This window comes from Stigmatopora argus, chromosome 2 (assembly GCF_051989625.1).
Source record: "Stigmatopora argus isolate UIUO_Sarg chromosome 2, RoL_Sarg_1.0, whole genome shotgun sequence".
NCBI lineage: Eukaryota > Metazoa > Chordata > Actinopteri > Syngnathiformes > Syngnathidae > Stigmatopora > Stigmatopora argus.
The window spans coordinates 15541116-15562366 of NC_135388.1; the positions used below are offsets into that span (position 1 = coordinate 15541116).

At 37.9% G+C, this 21251-nt stretch overlaps 1 protein-coding gene across 1 annotated transcript; it reads left to right on the forward strand.

Annotated features, from left to right (window-relative positions):
• Window positions 1–15625: 15625 nt before the first annotated feature.
• nr2e3 (nuclear receptor subfamily 2, group E, member 3) lies at window positions 15626–20423 on the forward strand. Its single transcript, XM_077594979.1, has 8 exons — window positions 15626–16064; window positions 16527–16677; window positions 17474–17577; window positions 17649–17936; window positions 18659–18837; window positions 18957–19197; window positions 19410–19515; window positions 19913–20423. Exons 1-8 carry the CDS (start codon window positions 15932–15934, stop codon window positions 20043–20045), a joined length of 1335 nt encoding a protein of 444 aa, XP_077451105.1. The 5' UTR covers window positions 15626–15931; the 3' UTR covers window positions 20046–20423.
• The last annotated feature ends 828 nt before the right edge of the window (window positions 20424–21251 follow it).

Here is a 21251-nt window from a genome sequence, read left to right on the forward strand (position 1 = left end):
TTTTTTTCATAAATCCATCCTAAATCACCCAAAATATTTGGAACAAATTTGCCTTAAAAAACAACAACTTTTCAAAACGATATTGTGTAACATCAGACTAGTGAAATTCACAATTCCACCACTAGACAGCAGCAGACGCTCCATTTGCGCCCACTTTCTTAGTCCCACTTTAAATAGTCTAGCTTCTTATTCTCCATCCTAGTTGAGGATTGATTTAAAATTGTGGACCATAAATTGGTCAAAAAAGAATTAAATTCACCAATAATTAAAGTGCATCCATACATGTCCATGTTAATGTAATCCATGTTATGGCTCTAGGAAAGATGAACAAATTTATCTCATCCAATCTGGAACATGTTTAATTACTTCCCAAAAGAAAAAGAAGAAAATAACAACAATGTATTAAATCCCTGATAATTATTGTATTATAGTATTTTAACAGTTGGAGATCAGTTGTGTCAGTGGGTGCAGTTATTGTTTGAAACAGATGTCACAAGTATGATGCATTTATATTCAAGATGTCCGGTGGGGGTGGTATTCGAGGGAGTACATTTTTCTAACAGTAAGAACAATAATTGACTTATATTTCATAGTATGGTATTATGAATAATTTATAATATTAGAATAATATATAATAGTTTAAAAATCAGTCTGCCTAAGTTGAAAAGAGAAGAACAGATCAATGTTGAAAATGAAATTTTAATTGAGCAACACTGAAAACAAAACAAAAAACATTGCATAAAAGTAAAACAAACAGCCACGTCAGTATTCATAGTCTTTTCCATTATTTCGCAAAGAAAATATTTTACTTCGGTGTGTTAATAAAAATACATTGACAATAAATGACAAAAATTAGTACATATAAACAAAATATTGTCATAACATAAATACAAGGGAAAAAAACTAGGATTGAATTTTGGGACAGTGCTTTAGGGAGGCTGTATCGAAAATGTTTGAGTCAATTGAAAAAAATATTTGTGATTAATATTTCTTTTCCACTAAAAAGGAATTCACTTTTATTCTTATTAGCTTACACTTTTAATGCTTTTTTTCATATCTTGAGGCACTCATTTGTATCTCAAAAGCTTTCGTAACCTGAACATTTTGTACCTAGAAGGATTCATAAGTAGAGGTATGACTGTATATATAAAATATAGATGTATGTATACATGTGTATAGATGTATGTATACATGTGTATAGATGTATGTATACATGTGTATAGATGTATGTATACATGTGTATAGATGTATGTATACATGTGTATAGATGTATGTATACATGTGTATAGATGTATGTATACATGTGTATAGATGTATGTATACATGTGTATAGATGTATGTATACATGTGTATAGATGTATGTATACATGTGTATAGATGTATGTATACATGTGTATAGATGTATGTATACATGTGTATAGATGTATGTATACATGTGTATAGATGTATGTATACATGTGTATAGATGTATGTATACATGTGTATAGATGTATGTATACATGTGTATAGATGTATGTATACATGTGTATAGATGTATGTATACATGTGTATAGATGTATGTATACATGTGTATAGATGTATGTATACATGTGTATAGATGTATGTATACATGTGTATAGATGTATGTATACATGTGTATAGATGTATGTATACATGTGTATAGATGTATGTATACATGTGTATAGATGTATGTATACATGTGTATAGATGTATGTATACATGTGTATAGATGTATGTATACATGTGTATAGATGTATGTATACATGTGTATAGATGTATGTATACATGTGTATAGATGTATGTATACATGTGTATAGATGTATGTATACATGTGTATAGATGTATGTATACATGTGTATAGATGTATGTATACATGTGTATAGATGTATGTATACATGTGTATAGATGTATGTATACATGTGTATAGATGTATGTACACATGTGTATAGATGTATGTACACATGTGTATAGATGTATGTACACATGTGTATAGATGTATGTACACATGTGTATATATGTATGTACACATGTGTATATATGTATGTACACATGTGTATATATGTATGTACACATGTGTATATATGTATGTACACATGTGTATATATGTATGTACACATGTGTATGTATGTATGTACACATGTGTATGTATGTATGTACACATGTGTATGTATGTATGTACACATGTGTATATATGTATGTACACATGTGTATATATGTATGTATACATGTGTATAGATGTATGTATACATGTGTATATATGTATGTATACATGTGTATATATGTATGTATACATGTATATATATACATATATACATATATATACATACATATACATATATATATTTATATATATATGTATGTATGTATACATACATATATATTTTCATTTGGTGGAGGCTGGTAAAATTCAAATTTTCTCTTATTTCACAGTAGCAATTCCTCATCGCTACTGAGAAATAAATATTTTTTATTACAGTAATGCGTTGTCTGCTAATGACTCTTCCGAATGGATTTGAAGGGTGTTATTTTATCTGTGTCTTCAGTGGCCACTTGGATGGTGCTTTGTTACATGTGGGTTGACTCAGGTAGAGGCAAGACAATGCTTCTGTTAACACTGCCGGTGGGGACCTTTGGATCGGCTGCATGTTTAATGTGACTCTGTGAGCGACCTGCGAGTTGAGGTCAGAGATGAGCGGTGCTGGTGCCGGTTGCCTTGTGTTGGTCCGCTTGAAACCAAATGCCAGCAGCAGTGGGGGGCATCAGCTCTAAGACTCGTTTTGTCTCCTTTGGCATGGATAATGAGGCATCTGTCTACATGTACTTCATAGAGAAGCAAGGCTCACTGTCTCAATGGAAAAAGTTACAGTAACAGCACAAGTGATTTATTAGGGGGCTGACAGGCCACAGACACATTCTAAAGACATTAAGTGGTCCCTTTTTAATGACTATTTATCCAAGGAGTAGTAAGCATTGATTATATTAGTCTAATAAACTTGTTTCCACAAGAGGTATTGTTCCTTTCAGTTCATCAGATGATCAATGTTGCTTTTCTTTGTCCTGAATTCTTTTGAGGTGACCTTGAGATAAAGTCTTTTTCTGTTGCATCAGGGGGGAAAGTTTGATCGTTTTCTTTTTGGAGGTTCTCAGGCCGTTGTCAATTCCATCCCGATTCTAAATTACTCCACCATGATTGTGACCGTCGTAGTTTCTTTGCTGGAGTCCACATGACACAGACTCATCAGCCTTCCACGACGGGCCTCATGGCGTCTGTGAAGCTGCATTCAAGGCCGAAAGGTGATCGTGGCAGTGTTTTGTCTTGGTGTAATCAGACAGCGACATCATCAATCATGAGAGGGGGAATTACAGCGGGTTACAATAGAAGATAAGATAATGAGTGGGACCACGGCAACCCGGTGAAAAACAGCTCAAGTTCCCTACCTGATTACATGGCAGGATCTTGCCCTCCTGCCCATCAGGACACTTTTTGCTCAAATGCAATGCTTTGAATGAATGATTCAAAATGGTTTTAGAGCAAAAACAAAGGTCAATCGATTTCAGTTTCAAGCTTGAGCCATTAAACGAAAGAAAATTTAGGTGCAAAATGAGACAACGTTCGAGTCCCGCTTGGTAGTGGTGTGATTGCTCCTGCTAGCTTTTCACCCAAAGTCCGCTGGGTTTCTGTAGCACTCAGATTGAAGGAAGGATGTTCAGATCACAGATGAATGATCAATGAATTCTTTAAAAAATATTATATATTATAATATTATAATCTCTACATTTTATATCTAGTGAAGATGAAAAACCCATGACGCTTACGGTGGTCTATGGAGGTCCTGAAATACGGCGTAGGGAGAGAAATGTTTACGCCACATACCAGTGTCTCATCTCAAGGGATTTTAGTGTTTACGAGTTTCAGAATCAGAGAAAAGTTAAAAACGTTAAATACGGGTCTTTTTTTGCAAATAAACATAAAAAAAACAGTAATAAATACATATATTTGTATGTACACACCATATTTTCTGGACTAGTCGCACGTTTTTCATAGTTTGGCGAGGCCTGCGACTAATACTAAAGTGCGATTTATATAGGTTTTCTTTTTTCCTCTATAATCACGTATTGTCCTTTTTTTAGGCTATTGTTACATGTGAAAAACTGTTATTTTAAGAGATGCCTATTTAGCTTGTTGTTTTCCATTTTGCCACTGTTTCTATATTTTTGCTATTTTGCATTGCAAAGAGCTCCTTAATTTCGATTTTCATTCATGTTGCATCATGATTATGCTGCAAAATCTGTACACAGTTCTTGTAAGCGCAATTGTGCAGTGGGATGGATCTCAGCAAAGGAAAAGTGATCAGTAGAACAGATTTAGAGAAATTTGTGCAAAATATTTTTGGGAGAAATGGTGATTTTGCATCTTTCAGTTCATCTCGTGAAAAAGTGTTGGCTTTATTTTTTGTTCACTTTAAATGACAGATTATCTAATTACCATCTTGTGTTGTTTGCTGTGTAATCAAGTCACCGTCACATGCGCACAGATTACAGTTTCATGTGCCTGTCTTTGTGGAATCATAATCTGTCTGCTCTGAGTCTCAACGAAGTGTGCTTAGACGTGTGTCACCGGCCACGGTCTCCATGACAAGGGGCCTATTGCGCACGCTTTGGCCCACACTCTCACTCCCTAACATGTGCTGCTACTTGCTAATCCTTCTCTGATGCCTCTGTCTAACATTACACTTTGTATCCAGACAATAAATGACTACTGAAATCACTTTGGATGGACTGGTTTGCTCTCGTTGCATCATATAGCGATCTTTTTTTTCTTTTTAACTCCCATCCAAATTCTAGTAAAAAAAAAAAAAGCCATTTTGGTTTACCACTGGTGTTAAAGCACATATTTCAATGCAGGATTCAGACAGTTGGAGACAAAAACAGTGGATGTGAATACTATTGTGATGAACCTTGAGCCGATTATTTAACAATGTAGTGTGCTTGTTAAGAAAAGAAAAAAATGGGGGAAAAGTGTGCCTAGGCGGAGCATCTGTTTCAATTACTGGCTATAAACTTTTGACTGAGATGGAGGAGCATCTGCCTCCTGTTAAAGCACATCTGACCATTTTGAATCATTATTGGTCAATCTACCATGAATGATGAAACACAATTTATATTTTAATCTAACAAAATGTAATTTTATATGGTTATTCTAGTTTGAGGAGGATTATCTTCATGGGATTGACATTCATTCATTCAATTTCTGTACCGCTTATCCTCACAAGGGGTGGGGGGGTTTGACATGAACACATATTATATACCAATATTTTTTTTAGACCAAAGCATTTGTTAAGATGGAAAAAAAGATTGACTGACCGAATATTGAGTGAAACAAAGTTTAATTGTGCCTTACTGAATTGTAAACAAAGGTATGATAAATATCCCCCTTTCTTTTCCAATTTATTGAAATCATTATTAATAATCATCTAAATGTGAGCATTGGGGAAATATCTGCTTCCTGCCTTGCTAATTATAATTTTTTTTCACTATCAGCACATGTTCAATCCGTAGTTTATCACTGATTTGTAAAAAAAAAAATGTTTTAAGAGACGCTCACTTCCTCGATAAGATAAAATGGAATTTAGAAACATCAACGTAATTAGCTGGTCAGTTTTGATATCAAACTATTTTAATGCCTATATTTACTCAAGCAATTGATTTCCTCATGCTGATTATTATTATGTGGATGGCAGATGGTGGCTGGGGGGTAATCTCAGATGCCCAGTGGCCTGACCCTTTGCACTCAACCCCTCCCCAAAAACCTTAACGAAGCGGCTGAGCTGCACAGCCAAAGAGCTGCTTTAAACTGGTGAGTAATGGCTGTGTCAGCAGTCACTAGATGATCCAGAGGGTAGTGGGGGGTGAGGCAGGTGGATGCATATTACAGCAATGTTGATGCGGTTGGGATATCAATTTTAACTCATTGGCTTCCTTTGACGATTAGCGACATCGGATTCATTTGAATTGGGAGTGCTCCCCTTGTCAAAATGGATGGAAAGTCTATCGCTTCAATAGCAGTGAAGGAGTTAAAAAGAGATTGGATGGAACCTACCGTTGCAAATCATCAACTGAGAGAGATGCCTTTCACATTCCAAAGCATCCATGATTTGTTGACTGGAAAAAAAATGTCCACACGTGAATATACTTTTGTGAATATGCAGCATTTCAACAGCGCTCGTGCCCAATCTAAAGTCATTGGTGCTAATCCACAGCAGCAACAGTGGTGGCAGTGGTTGAGGTAGTAAATTAGGTTTTGGAGTGATTGCCATCTGCCAGACGCTGTAATTAGTCTATGGTGTGGATAGAGGTGATGAACAGATCAGACAGAATTGCTTTTTTTCATTTAAAACTGTGCCACAAAATTTAGGAATTCTCATTTCATCTAACCTATTTTACTTAGTTGAGTTTTTTTGGGCTGGAACACTTGTACATGAATAAAATTGGAAGTGACTATGAATGTTGCTTACATTATAATCTTGGAGGGGGATGTTTTAACTATAAACCCCATATCAAACAGCCCCATAAAACTATTAAACTTAATGTACTAAAGATATTGTAACATTTGCAAGTCCCACGCAATGTTACAATATTTATATTTATAATTTGCACCCAATGTTCATGCTTTTCTTCCTTATTCCTTCCATCGATAACTTCACATCACACAAGTCCCAAAGGAACAATAGAAAAAAAGCACAATCCGAAACATGATCTCTTTGCAAATGTATAAGCAAACCTAGCAGTCATAATCCTACTCTTTCCTAACACTTGGCATTCAAAGGATTATCTAAACCGATTTAAGATGATTGACATTTTAACCACAGAGGATTTAACACGTGCAGTATAGATTGTCATCTATAACATTAATAACCCTTCCGAACATTTGTTTTAACCCCTGAATTATTACTTATTATTAATTACCTTTATTATGATTATTTATGCTCAGACACTGCCATGGATTTGGGCCCACTGCCATAGAGCCCAGAATTTGGTGCTATACCGTTAGAATAAAAAATAAATAAAAATCCCAAGATCAGAGTTAAAGAAATAGAAAACATAGCAAAAACATGAAAAAAATGATTCAAAAAATTATGAGTTTCAAATTGAAATATAACAAACAATAGGTCCATATTGTAATTCTACAAGATTTAAGTCGTTTTGCTGCTTATTTTTTAACATAAAGTGAATCGAAAGTTGTTTGGTTTTACGGTCATTAACTTTTGGCGACGCAAAATCTGTGTGGCCACAAAACTGCTTTTCGAGTAACATTAAGAGATTGAAGTCATCTTGGGAGAAAAAGTAAAAAAAATACAATAATAAAGTCATTACATTACTTATTTTTACTTTTTATCATGTAAACATTTGAGGTTCATGAACTTCACCTTATGTCGACATAAGGTCGGTGTGGAAATATTAGATATTGAAATATTATTTTGGTGTTTATTTCATTCAGGTTGATTAAACTTTGATGAGAATGAGTTTAAATTGTAAATGTAGGTGACATTGTTTTAATTGAAAAGCTCATCAGATGGTGGTGTACCCTAAGATTTTTGCCAAAAATGTACTTCAGCTCAAAAGGGTGGCAAAACACTGGCCTAAACAAACCACAGGGCACGGAGCTGAAACAAGAGGCTCAATGATGCTCCAATCTGATGTTTATCTCTCCTGACTTTACTGCTGATGGCAGCATGGCATCACTTTAGCAAGCAGCTGTTTACTATCAGAAATCTAGGTCAGAATGGGAAGAGATGGTCGCAAAAGGCAAGCCTACTTCCTCTGCCAACAGTTGACACACAAACATGGTGGCCCTTGGCACTATTGTGAGCAGTTTAATGGTCGAGGGGCCCAGAGCTGGAAGTGAGCCAAAAAACATTCATTCGTTTTAGCGTCACGGGAGATGCTGGAACCTATCCCACCTAACTACAAGCACTAGACGAGGGTCACCCTGAATCGCGGGCCAGCCAATCGCAGGGCACAAGGAGATGGACGACCATTCATGCTCACACTCATACCTAGTGGCACGTTAAGAGTGTTCAACAAACCTACCCTGCATGTTTTTCGGATGTGGGAGGAAAATGGAGTACCCAGAGAAAATCCATGCAAGCCCAGGGAGAACATGCAAACTCCACTTGGTGCAGACCCAGATGGGATCGAACCCTAGAACTGTGCCACCTCCAAGCAACATTACTGAACTAAATATGAACCCCAATTTTTTCAAAATGTGATTCTGTGCTACACAAATTTGCCAATTAAAACATTACTCAGTTGGTATCATTTTGAAACTTGACTTTTTTTAACTATCCCACACAGCCCACATGCAATCTAAGACCCTCAGTGGTGTATTCAATTTACATTACATGCACTCCGATATATATAACTCTTTCCATATATCAAGTTTCTGTACATCTTGTCCTCCACTATATGAATAACAGCCATTGATATGTACCTTAGTTCTCCAAACTGGTCTTCAAGAGCCGCTGTGTTCCTGGTTTTTGTTCCAATTGATCCAGCACAACCAGTTTAACCACTGTGGTTTCTTCCAAAACTGTGTTCCTGGTTTTTGTTCCAATTGATCCAGCACAACCAGTTTAACCACTGTGGTTTCTTCCAAAACTGTGTTCCTGGTTTTTGTTCCAATTGATCCAGCACAACCAGTTTAACCACTGTGGTTTCTTCCAAAACAACCAGCACCTGATTGCAATCATCTGATTTCACTTGTAAGGCACCAGATTGGGCGAAGGGGGTGATCTTGCTTGGCTGCAATTAAATCCTGCACCCATTTTAGGATTTTCTGGAATAGTTTGGACACCACTCACATAGGGCAATCCCTTGATCATCATTGAGGTTGTTCCAGAACACCTGCAGAATAGTAGTCAGAATCTGTGAATACTATTTGTTAATTTCACTGAAAACAGTTGTGTTCCAAAATGTTCGACCCCCGTTGCAGTGTGGTTTCGTAACAAGCATTTTGTGGCAATTTCTTATTTTATTCATAATCAGTTTAAAATGAAACTCGCAAAATCAATCATCAGTCCTTATTTGAAACGATGATGAGGGCTTGCATCAAGTTCTAAAATTAGATATTTTGTGAAATAATAAATCACTTAGAAGTGTGTAGTCTATTTTAATCAACTGCTTAGCTTTTTAAATAAGGTAACTAGGTTTATTCATTTGATCAAGTGATGCATTTTCTTTTCCTCCAAAGGGTCCCTAATGAGTTGAAATGCTTCAAAACTTTTAAAAAGATCTATTAGCGTTAATATGATATATGTCTTTAAAAAATGAACATTAAGTTATTTGAAATTAATCAATCGATCTGAGTGAAGTGCAACCCATAGGCTTTATCTGAGTACTTGACTAACAAAATATGATATAATATTCATTCATTCATTCATCTTCCATACCGCCCATCCTCAAAAGGATTGCGTGGGTTGCTGGAGCCTAACCCAGCTGTCTTCGGGCAAAAGGCAGACTACACCCTAGACTGGTCACCAGTCAATCGTAGGGCACACAGAGAGACAAATGACCATCTGGACTCCCAATCATACCACCACTAGCAGGAATTGAGCCCACGCCTGCCCGCACCGAAGTCAGGCATGTGAACCTCTACACCACGAGGCAGCTCTTATAATACAATAAACAAATAAAAATGTAAAATAAAACGTTTCTGTTTTTGTGAACAGGCGCTGAGTCGATTGATGTATAAGATTAAGATCTGCTCTCAGACACACTTGGTGTACAGGTAAGAAGCTCAGTTTCCACAGTCAGATCCCAAAGGCAGATTTATCATAGTGTTATATAATACACACATATACACACACATACATGTGCGTAGATACACACACCCGAGGCAGGGCTGATCGAAGGCTGCTGTCACAATGCTGCCGTCAGCACTGGTCAGATCAGATTTAACTCCCCCTTTATCTCCACACAATCATCCTTGAATTCCCTCCATGATCCATGGTAACACTCTTGTGTGCCAGATTGGACCAAGTCTCTTGGGAAGAATTGATGGAATGTCTTGGGAAGTAGTGGACAAGCCGCCTATTATCTGCCATGTAACTTTTTGAGGTAGTTGGTAGTTGGCGACCCTTATTATGTTTATTGTATATTAGGGGTGCTCAAAATGAATACCATAAGCTGATTCTTGAAGGAGAACTTGAGCTTGGTGGGCCTTCATTTCCTAAAACAGCAACCTCACTCTTAGTGGCGATACAGAATTCATCATTATTAGTATCAATTATTGTATTATTAATAGATATAACATATAACAATAGCATGAGAAATCATTTTAGAACTAAAAAAGTTCTTACCTAGTAATTGAATAGATCTAACTCAGTGGAAAACACAATAGTTGCTGCTATTAAGAGGTTAACATGACACTGAAATTAATTCACAATACGGAATGTTTTGAAATATATTACAGATCATTCTAAATTCATGGTATCTTAGGAAAGGGAAAAGAGCTGTCTAAAATTGACATGAGAACGGTTCGTTCAAACAAACAAGCTCAGCCAAGTGTGTGCTACGCGAGAAATAATATTTGTCTAAATTAGCGCTGGTTCATGTGGATCATCTACACAATTTGACTTTCCCGGTCATTTAAAGAACAATAAAATAAAATAATTCCACGATTTGAATTTATAACAGCTGATTAAGTTAGGTAACATATTTATGAAATGAATTCATAATGATTACAATAATAATAATATAAACCAAGAAAAACAACTTTTCCAATCAACCACGAAAAGAAAAGAAATTGGAAGATTAGACAGTTAATCACCAATTTCTGTCCATGCAAGTGGAAAAAAATGGCAAATGTCACAATTTCCCATTGGAAAATAGCACAAAGGTCTCAAAGTCAATCTTAATATTATAAAAGTATCACAGTCTAGTGACTCAAACAACATGACAACTCAAAATGGAAATTATTTTTAGCCTATTGATGGCAAAGTGTTGGTGCTGTTTTAAAAAGTCTGATACGAATCTGATATGATTACATAACACTGTTCCTCTAATCATCCTTTGAATCCTAATATTAGACTGCGCTCGTCTAATCTATTTGTCTTGGCAGAGGTAATCTATGGCATGCTCATGTAAGCATGTCTTCACTGGTAAAAACGCCGCTCGCCGCTGTCGCTCTTTTCTTCAGCTTACCTTCATTAACAAAGACAACGTTCATGTCTCATGTCAAAATTCTGCTTCTTAAAGCACAGAATATTCTGTCAAAAAGATTCATATTTATTTTTGAGTCAACAAACAAACCATACATTTCCTGGTTTTGTGCGTATGGTCCTGAATTTAATGTATGAAAACAAATGATTGCAAAGCTATTATTTTTTCAATGATTGTCATAAATAATAAATCAGTTCTATCATCATTCCTGTGGGCAGGATATTAAAAGGCATGGTCGGGCAATATTAGGGAAATGATTGCAGTATATTAAATATCTCCAGAGGCTCCTGCTGTTTAAAAAATAGCAGAAACGAAGACCATTAAATGCAAGAGAATTATTATTCCCGTTTGTTTTCCCTCATAGTGGTCCGTAATATGACACCACTTTTCAAAATATCTGCTATTTTCTGAATGTTTGGATGCAAAGTTTCTGTATAACTCATTTTGGCAATTATGTTATTTAGCATCTAAATATTTTGGGGCCAAAATGTAAATGGTATGGCGATGCCAAAGATGTCTAAACAGTTGTACCAGTGCCGGGCCGTCAGGTCCTTCAAAGCCTTCTCGGCTGGCCTAAGAAATATCTGAATCATATATTATATTTTGTCCATCAATACTTATGAAATAATTCCAAATTGTCTGTTAGCTTCCTTACATTGCTTTCCCCCCTGGTTGCACTGCTTCCAGATGTGTTTTCATATTGAAGCATTTAACCAATCACATTTCAGCCATTATTTGTTGCAGGGTCAGAAATCTGCCTCAAGGCCTTCACAATCAGTTCTGCAGGCTCTGCTGAATTAAACAAGCGTCGATAAGACTGTTGCTTTAACCAATCAGATTTCAAGTTGGCAACACCACAATGCCTTGTCGCAGGCGTAGGGATACGTCATCGCTTTCACCAACTATGATTGGCTAGTGATTAGCCAGAGCTACCAAACTGTATCTGTAGCGAGCTGCACAAGCAAATATATTGTTGTTGTTACAATCGTGCCGCGTTGTCGCGGCGCGATCGGGAATATATTAGGACCCATCCGCGGGAAACGGGAGTTGAATCGAGGCAGTTGGCTTCAAACGACATCCTTTAATAAATCAACAGGGATCTATAAATCAACAATGGCTTGGAAACAAAACGGCAGCATGCTGGGCGCATGCTGGAACAGAAGTAACGATCCGGCAATGGTACTATGACTCATTGCTCTTTAAATAACAAAACAGGAAGCAATCAGCAGATTGACTGCAGCTGCTCTCTGACGGCACGTCAGGAGGGACAAACAGGCCGCTCCTGACAGTTGTGTTGATTTAAAGCCATTTTCAAGACGGACTATGCCAGAAATACGACAGGACAGGCTCGGCTTTCAGCATTAGATTCGATGGCGATAGAAAAGAAGGGAGAAAGAAAGGAGGATGGATATTGTGTACAGTTAAAAAGGATTTTTGGTGAGTAAAATATGGCTATATTCCTAAATTATATTTCAATTGTGGGCCGGGTTCTGATATCTGAAAAGCTCCAGTGTTTGTATTTAAGTTCCAGTGTTTGTATTTAATCAATAAATGCTGCCAGGAAGTGGATTTTACTGCATTTTAGTGCAATTTTTGCCGTTTCGCCATTGACGTCCATCGCTGTCTTTTCCCGGGAAAATCACCCCCCGGCCCGGTTGTAATGTCTGAAAAGCTCCAGTATTTGTATTTAATCATTAAATGCTGCTAAGAAGTGGATTTTACCCGTTGAAGGTGCCACGAGAAAATGCACGGACCGCCACTGAGTTATACGTACAATTTTATAAAGTCTTCAGCTGGGTTTTGTAAAATATATATATATATTTTATCTCTCTCAAAACAATAGCAATTCGATATATCGGTGATCAGAGTGCGATTAGGTGAATTCAAGCAGAAAGTCTTTAGAACGCTGAACTCAGAGGACTAATTAACCAGTAAATCTTTCAAAGGTCAACATTGTGGCGGCCAAGGATGAAAAGAGGAGTCACCATATGGCTGAGGATACCCTCAAGAACTGTGTCTTCACTGCTCTTTTAATCTTTTGAGCTAATTGTGTCTCTTCCCCCCATCTTCTATTGACTGTGACTTGTGTTCGGGCAGACAAAATGTGGTCAAACCCTAATCTACTTAACTGCTTTCCTCCTTGTTTTTGCCATTTAATAGGGCCTTGTTGTTGTGTCTCGCGAAATACGCTGACATTGACACTAAATTTGCAGGTTTGGTGGTGTACAGTGTGCACATGCAGACAGGTTTACAATGTTTTTCCAACAATTTGGGTTTGGCAGTCCATGAAATCATGAAATAAATACACGTGGCAGCAATCAATAATTTCAAATGCAGCAAATATGGTGACCACACACATGCAGTTATTGATTATTGTCCATAGGGAATTTGGGGAGCCTGCTTTCCTGAGACTGAAAGTGATAATGATTTTAACACCAGTCTGTGATGGTGTGTTACTTGAAAAAAAATTGGAATTTTCTAGATCAATAAATTCTAAAGTTATGATTCTAATCTATCTAAATTCCTTTATTTTTGAATGCACAATCTTTCTATAGATAGTTTGCCATTATAATGTGCAGTGAGCAATAATTAATATTCAGTCTGTCCTTGGCATTTACTTTGGACAATGTCATTGCTCACAATCATGGTCAGAACATCCCGAGAGGAAATACTAGTAATACTTGTTGAATAGCCAAAATTATGGAGCATTTCTGCATACCTCCTCTTCATGCGAATAAATCCGTTATGGCATAGGTTGGCCTGAGGGCATATGATGGCATATAAATCCGGTTATTCCTGAAGGTATTTATGTTAAATGCATGCATGTTCTTGGAATCTGGGAGGAAACTGGAGTATCTAGAGAAAACCCACGCAAGCCCGGGAGAGCATGCAAACTCCACACAGTGAGGACTGACCATGGATCTAACCCTCGACCCCAGAACTGTGAGGCAGACGCTCTAACCACTTAAACACCAGGCCACACCTGGTATACTCATAGTGTGGTTATTTATTTGTGTTATTTATTCCGAGTCCTGGGTTCAAATCAATTTCAAGTTCTCCCCGAGCCTGCGTGGGTTTCCTTCGGGTACTCCGGTTTCCTCCCACATTCCAAAAACATGCATGGTAGGCTGGTTTATCACTCTTATTTCCCCCTTGGTATGGGTATGAGTGTGCATGGTTGTCTGTCTCCTTGTGCCCTGCGATCGGCCGGCCACCGATTCATGGTGTCCCCTGCCTTTGGCCCGCAGTCAGCTGGGATAGGCTCCAGCACCCCCCACGGCCCTAATGAGGATATAGCGGTTCAGAAAATGAGATGAGATTTATTTAGAGAATGCAGCTAGGGGGAAAATGTTTTTGAGGGTACAGAGAAAATGACAAACAGGCAGAAGAATAGAAGGAATAGTGATAGTGAAAAAAAACCATCATTAAATATATATGCTACCAAGTGTTACTGTCTACTGTTACAGAGGGGACATCATGTTGAGAGGGGATACTTTATAACCCAAAGAGATGACGACGGCATCTAGGCTAGATAAAAGTATCAAACAATGTACATACAAGTAACATGTATTTGTCTGCGTGGGTTTTCTCCAGGTACTCCGGTTTCCTGTTGTAGCACATGCTTTTTCTATTTTACCTTTGTCTAAAATACCGTGGTTTATTTTTGGTGCTGTTTGAAGTTCTGTATCTTTTGGCATTATTGACAGGCAGCTAGTCCAAGTTGTATTCCGCCTGTCATTTCAAGTTAGCTGACAACCCGATTTACACAAGCAGTCTGGAAAATGGACAACAATACCTTTATAGATTTATTCAAACTATCAATATTTGTTTTATTACACTTTTTTCCCTACCGGAACTCCCTGAGTTCATCATTATTCCGCTGAAAGGCACTCAAAATTTTACCACTACGCTAATAAATGCAGCACCCATATGAGCTAAATTTATGCAGACTAGTATAACATCAGCTATTCCATTTTTATTAGTCCGATTTTGACCCTTCACCCTGCTGCCAAGGGGAAGCAGGTGAACCGCAGTTTGTCCAAAAGAACAAAATTGGTGTTAATAGCCAGCTCCTGAGCAAACACTGAGACTCATTAAGAATGGGAGGCAATCATGCAGATCAAATATATAAGGGGAGAAATGAAGCGTGTTGAACAAATTGAAGAGACAAGTAGTAAATATAATAATATGCGCTCCCTCATTAAATGGAGGGGCTCAAGAGCAGTTTTGACTGATGCACTGATGCGACTTTACAGGCTTAAAATTACAGTTCTTCCAGAGGTCATCACATTTTGGGAGACTTAGCAACACCAATGTTGTGGCAATGTGACTGATTGATCCACGAGATGAACAGTAAAGATTAAGAGGATGACAAATAAGCATGCTGCTTACACAGCACTTGGGGCTAAGCCCTAGCACCCACCCACCCCTCCTCGGCTCCCTTTTGAGCAGGTGCCACCGAGGAGCACCCACAGACAGTGACGGACCCTCAAGGTCGGTGGGTGGACACGCGACCTGTGCAGCAAGCGAATTTGAGTCTGCATTTCTACACCAGAAGCTGCTGCGAGCTGACAGGCTCTGCAGGGGACTCCGTTTGCCATCTGCACCTTGGGAGCGGGCCCCCTTGTATTTTCCCCGCCAAAGCTTGTACTTGTTGATATCAGACACCGTTTGAGGGAATTTTCAGGATCAGGGGTCATTTTTTTCCCCTATGTCAATCATCAGCAGGAAAGAAAGTATTTCAGTGAAAATGATGGAGGATCATCTGATAAAGATACCCATGGCACCGTCTTGTTCGCCCACCGGGTCGACTGGAAGCGGGGGGACGGATGACAGCAGAGGAGGTGAGAGATGACTTTCATCTTTAAGAGCTACAAGTGGATGAGAATGATGGGTTGTAAAACCATTTACTGACAAAGAATTAATGTCAAGAGAACGAGTAGTGGTTAATAATGGTACTAATCATGAAGACCTAAATTAGCACAGTGACTTCTAAGTAAAACTACTTGAGTATGTGTACTTTTCGAAATACCATCACAGTACTGCTAAATTGAGTGTACTGCAAGATGTTGTAGTAGTAGTAGAAGTAGTAGTAGTATTTTTTATTTTTTTCAATTAGTGTCAGTTTGGGGTTATTTAACATTCATTCATTGTTTTTTCGTCACAATCATACACACAAAAAATGTGTTGTCACTGTGCCGGCCTCATGCAAACTCAGCTCCCAACCCAAATGGCAGGCCCACCATATGATACAATTCATCAATGAGTGTCCGTTACTAATCAACTCATCTGTGTTTGACTCGCAGCCAAGAGTCCGGCCCCTGGCAAAGCTCTGAGTCCTGCTCTGGTCTGCAAAGTTTGCGGGGACACCAGCAGTGGAAAACACTATGGCATCTATGCCTGCAATGGCTGCAGTGGTTTCTTCAAACGCAGCGTGAGAAGGAGACTCATTTACAGGTAGGACAGAAAGGAAACAAAAATATAATTAATTTCTGGAGAATCTTGCTCAAATAATATTAATAACATTGAAAAAAAATTGCTTTTGATAACCTATTGCCAGACTTGCACCTATTTTATGTAAACAAGTTTAATAAAGTATGGTGATATTGGGTTTAGGCAAATATTAATAATATTAAAATGAATGTTAATTCTGAGCCTTGGTTTTAAGTCATTTAATCTGACTCTTTTTTACTTTGTTCTAAATTTGCAATATTAATACAGTATAGTTTACATGAAAATAGATATATAACATTTTTCTTATCTAGATAATTTGTTATTATATATATTAGTATACTGAACATTAAAATTGTTTTACAAGTTGTATGAATAACTTTTACTAGAAAATATTCATTCACGTTATTATAGTATTGTTTCATTAACACTCAGATGCACGAGGTTGACCAAAATTGTTTTCAATGATAATAACAACTAACTAAGTTATTAACTATAGTTAATTATATTTCACCCAGAAAAGTGCACTATTACAATATGTGTTTTAGTGAGTCTGATGCTTTACAGCTGTACACCATTACAAAGAAAGTACAATAATTAACATAATCTTCAATTGCCCCCTCTTTCTGTTTGACTGAGATTTGGGCTGCCAAATATTGCATTAGGTGACTGCATCATTGTCATGCTTTAATAAGAGTTCATCTTAAAAAAAGAAAAAAAAACAAAAAAAAAAAAATAACGTGTAGTGTTTTCTCTTCTGAAAAGATTCAACAAAAACAAATGGGTTTTTTTTGGTATGCAGGTGTCAGGCGGGCACGGGCATGTGTCCGGTGGACAAAGCTCACCGCAACCAGTGCCAGGCGTGCCGGCTGAAGAAGTGCCTGCAGGCAGGCATGAATAAAGATGGTAAACATGTAGAATTGATCTGTGTGTGAAAGCGCGTGAAATCTGACAAGCTGCTTCCCTGTCGATCACAGCCGTGCAGAATGAGCGCCAGCCCCGTAGCACCGCTCAGGTGCGTCTGGACTCCATCGACTTGGATCATGAGAAAGAGCACCTGGCCACCACGCGGGAGCCCACCTCGTCCTCATCCTCTTCTTCCTCCTCCTCAAGTGGCTCTGTTATTACATGGCCCCACATCACATCATCCATAGCTATCACCTCCTCCGTAACCCCCCAACGCTGCGTCAGCCCTCAGAACAACCATCGCTTCATGGCCAGCCTCATGACGGCCGAGACTTGTGCCAAGCTAGAGCCGGAGGATGGTGAGGAGCATTTTATCTCTTCTTCCACTTTATTTCTGTGTCTAGGGGTAGTTTTAGGTGGTGATGAAATGCCCATGAAAGTGACATTTTCCTTTTGCAAATGTTATGGCCTCTTCATAATTCAAACAATCAACAGTACATGAATACATAAACTGATGGAAATCTTAGAACATTTCAAATTTGAGAACCTAAAAACATAACTGTCAACCTCGGCCAATTGCTCCCCTTATTAATGATTGCAATTCCCCTTATTTACTGATAATAAACCGTACAAAGGCAATGCGGCACATATTTACTCACATAGGGCGCACTTAAAAGTCTATAATTTGCCCCAAAGTGGACGTAGTGCCCAATCAATCAATCCTTTTGTATGTGCTGAATTCAAGATTCTGTAGATGTCGCTGTATGAGGCTGACAGCTTGACTGTCTGGGTACATTGCTTGCTGTCTTTATATAGTGAAAAGGCAGACGTGTGAAAGGGTAATGCGCGTGCGCTTATCATGCTTAAAACATGACAATCTTATCAGTCGACTATGACTAAATGGGTACGAGATCGGTTTGACAAAAATGTACTAAAAAAAAAATACAAAAGTTGTTATACGCCGTACACAATGTGAAATGATCAAAAAACGTATACAATACAGGAAAAAAGGTATAGGTTGACAGATATGTTAAAAGACAGCAATCAGCAGAAGTTTTGAACATTTTCTCCTCCGTTTCAGTTGATGAAAACGTTGACGTGACCAGCAACGAGCCGGAGCGAGCCTCCTCCGAATATCACATGGCACTTTACCCGTCTGCCTCAGAAAACGTTTACGAGACCTCTGCGAGGCTCCTCTTCATGTCGGTGAAGTGGGCCAAGAACCTTCCGGTGTTTTCCAACCTGCCCTTCCGAGACCAGGTGATACTATATGCTTTGACTCACAGGATTCACCGAAAGGAAATTCAATATTGGCTGTCCTGGGAAACGGACTACATGGCAGTGAGGGTCTCGGTTTCACCATCTTGGTTTCCCTGCAGGTGATTTTACTGGAGGAAGCGTGGAGTGAGCTTTTCCTCCTGTGCGCAATCCAGTGGTCTTTACCCTTGGAGAGCTGCCCCTTGCTCTCCCTACCCGACCTGTCCCCCAGCATGCAGGGTAAGACCAGCTACACGAGCCTGGACCTGAGACTCTTGCAGGAGGTGTTCAGTCGCTTCAAAGCCCTCGCTGTCGACCCCACGGAGTTCGCCTGTCTCAAAGCTATCGTACTCTTCAAGCCTGGTGAGAACCTGCTTCTTCAAAAACAAAAAGGCATTTTGGTTATTTGGAATGATTGAAACCAGTGTTCTCAGCATATTTATGATAAGGCGTGCTTGGAGCCCGATCTGACTCATTGCGCTAGTGTATAAATGCTGACTTGGTTTAGAAACATTAAAACTAAATATAAATGTAGGTTATTTTCTTCTCATGGTGTTGCTTACTGTTACCAACAGAGACCCGTGGTCTAAAAGACCCAGAACAAGTGGAGAACCTTCAGGATCAGTCACATGTGATGCTGGGACAACATATCCGCTCTCACTACCCTAGTCAACATGCCAGGTATTATCCCGTCTCAAGACTAGCTTGCAGTCAGAGCTACTACTGTTTAATAGGCCAATAGTACGTCAGCATTCTTTTATTCCAATTTTCAATTAATATCCTAATTCTCCGGACAAATGTTACAATTTGTAGAACTGGTAAATGTTGCCCTCACCGAAAAATTACAGGATAAAAACATTTTTGCAACATAACGCAATGAAAAACATTTTTTTCCCCTTCAGACATTTTATGGACAGTAGTTTGACTTGCATGAGGTAGAATTAAAAGAACGAAAAGATAATTAAGATGATGCCATATTCATGTGGTGTTAAAAGAGGCAAACACTAGAAAAAAACGGAATAAAATTGTGTTAAGTAGGTAGCATTGATCATTGATCACAGTTTTTTCTTTTGTTAAGGTTCGGAAAGCTGCTACTTATTCTTCCGTCCCTGCGTTTTGTGAATTCCGAACGCATTGAGCTGTTGTTCTTCCACCGGACCATTGGAAACACTCCCATGGAGAAACTGCTGTGTGATATGTTTAAAAACTGACTCGGCTACCTTAACGAAAACATGTTCTGTCTTTAATTTGCAATCGCTATTCAGGAAAGGCGATTGGCCGATTTCTACATTGTTAATTGATTTAAGAGTCACTTCAAGGTCACTTTGTTTAACGGCTCTTGCTACACACGGTTCCTCTGTTCGGTCACGCTTGCTGTTGCTTGTAATGTATAGCATTAAGAGTTTGACTTCTGTGCTAAGCAACTCTACATCAGAGTCATCTGATAGTACTACTCTGTTTTTGTCTTCCATCAAAAAATATCAATTGTACACATTTATTTGATTGGTTGATAGTTCTCATGTACTATATTCGATACTTTTGTTACACTGAGTGTATTCATGTTGTCATGCCTTGATAAAGAAACAGAAAAAAAATCTATTTTGTTTCTTATTTCTTGTCTTCATGTGTCATTATAATTATTTTTACACTCAATAGTCTAATATATAATTCATTTGAGTCCCTATCAAGTATTAGTAATCAATGTGAGCTTCGTAAAAAGACTTTAATGAGAAATAGATGTGTTGATATTATTCAATATACATAACAGCCCTTGGCTATAAAAAATGTAGTCCAATAGAGGATTGCCTAAATGTATTTACTTAAATGAGCTAAACTAGAACCGTTTCCCATCACACATATCCATTCACATTGTTTTGGTTGGAGTAAATTTTAAAAGCATTCACATGTTGAAAAATATATTTTCAATTGTTAGACAGTAGTTTGAAGAATTGTTCTCATGATCTTAGAGATTACCATAAAAAATAACAGCTTGTACTAAGTATAAGCAATAGTGTCTTGTGTTTTCGCCTTAATTTTTAGTGCAACTTTATGAATCAGTTTGCAAGATTACTCAGGCCTGCAAAATATTTCTTTATTGCAGCTCATTTCTGTCATAGTTTACCACTCAGATTCAATCAAACTGAAACCTATTCGAGATGATTTTTGGTCAGACTGGTAAACTGTTGTAGGAAATAATAAACAAATCATTTACTACATTTGCTTTAAAACCTATGCATATAGACCAGTTTATTGAAAATTCCTGTGGCTAAAAGGTTTCTGAAAACTTCAGGATCTTTCTGTCTGTTGTAACAACAACAAATACTGAAATTCAGTAGGGGAAAAATATGAAACTTCCACTTTTTTATTTTCGTGTTTTAAGCCAAATAAAACAATCACAGTTTTCCTCATCCTTAATT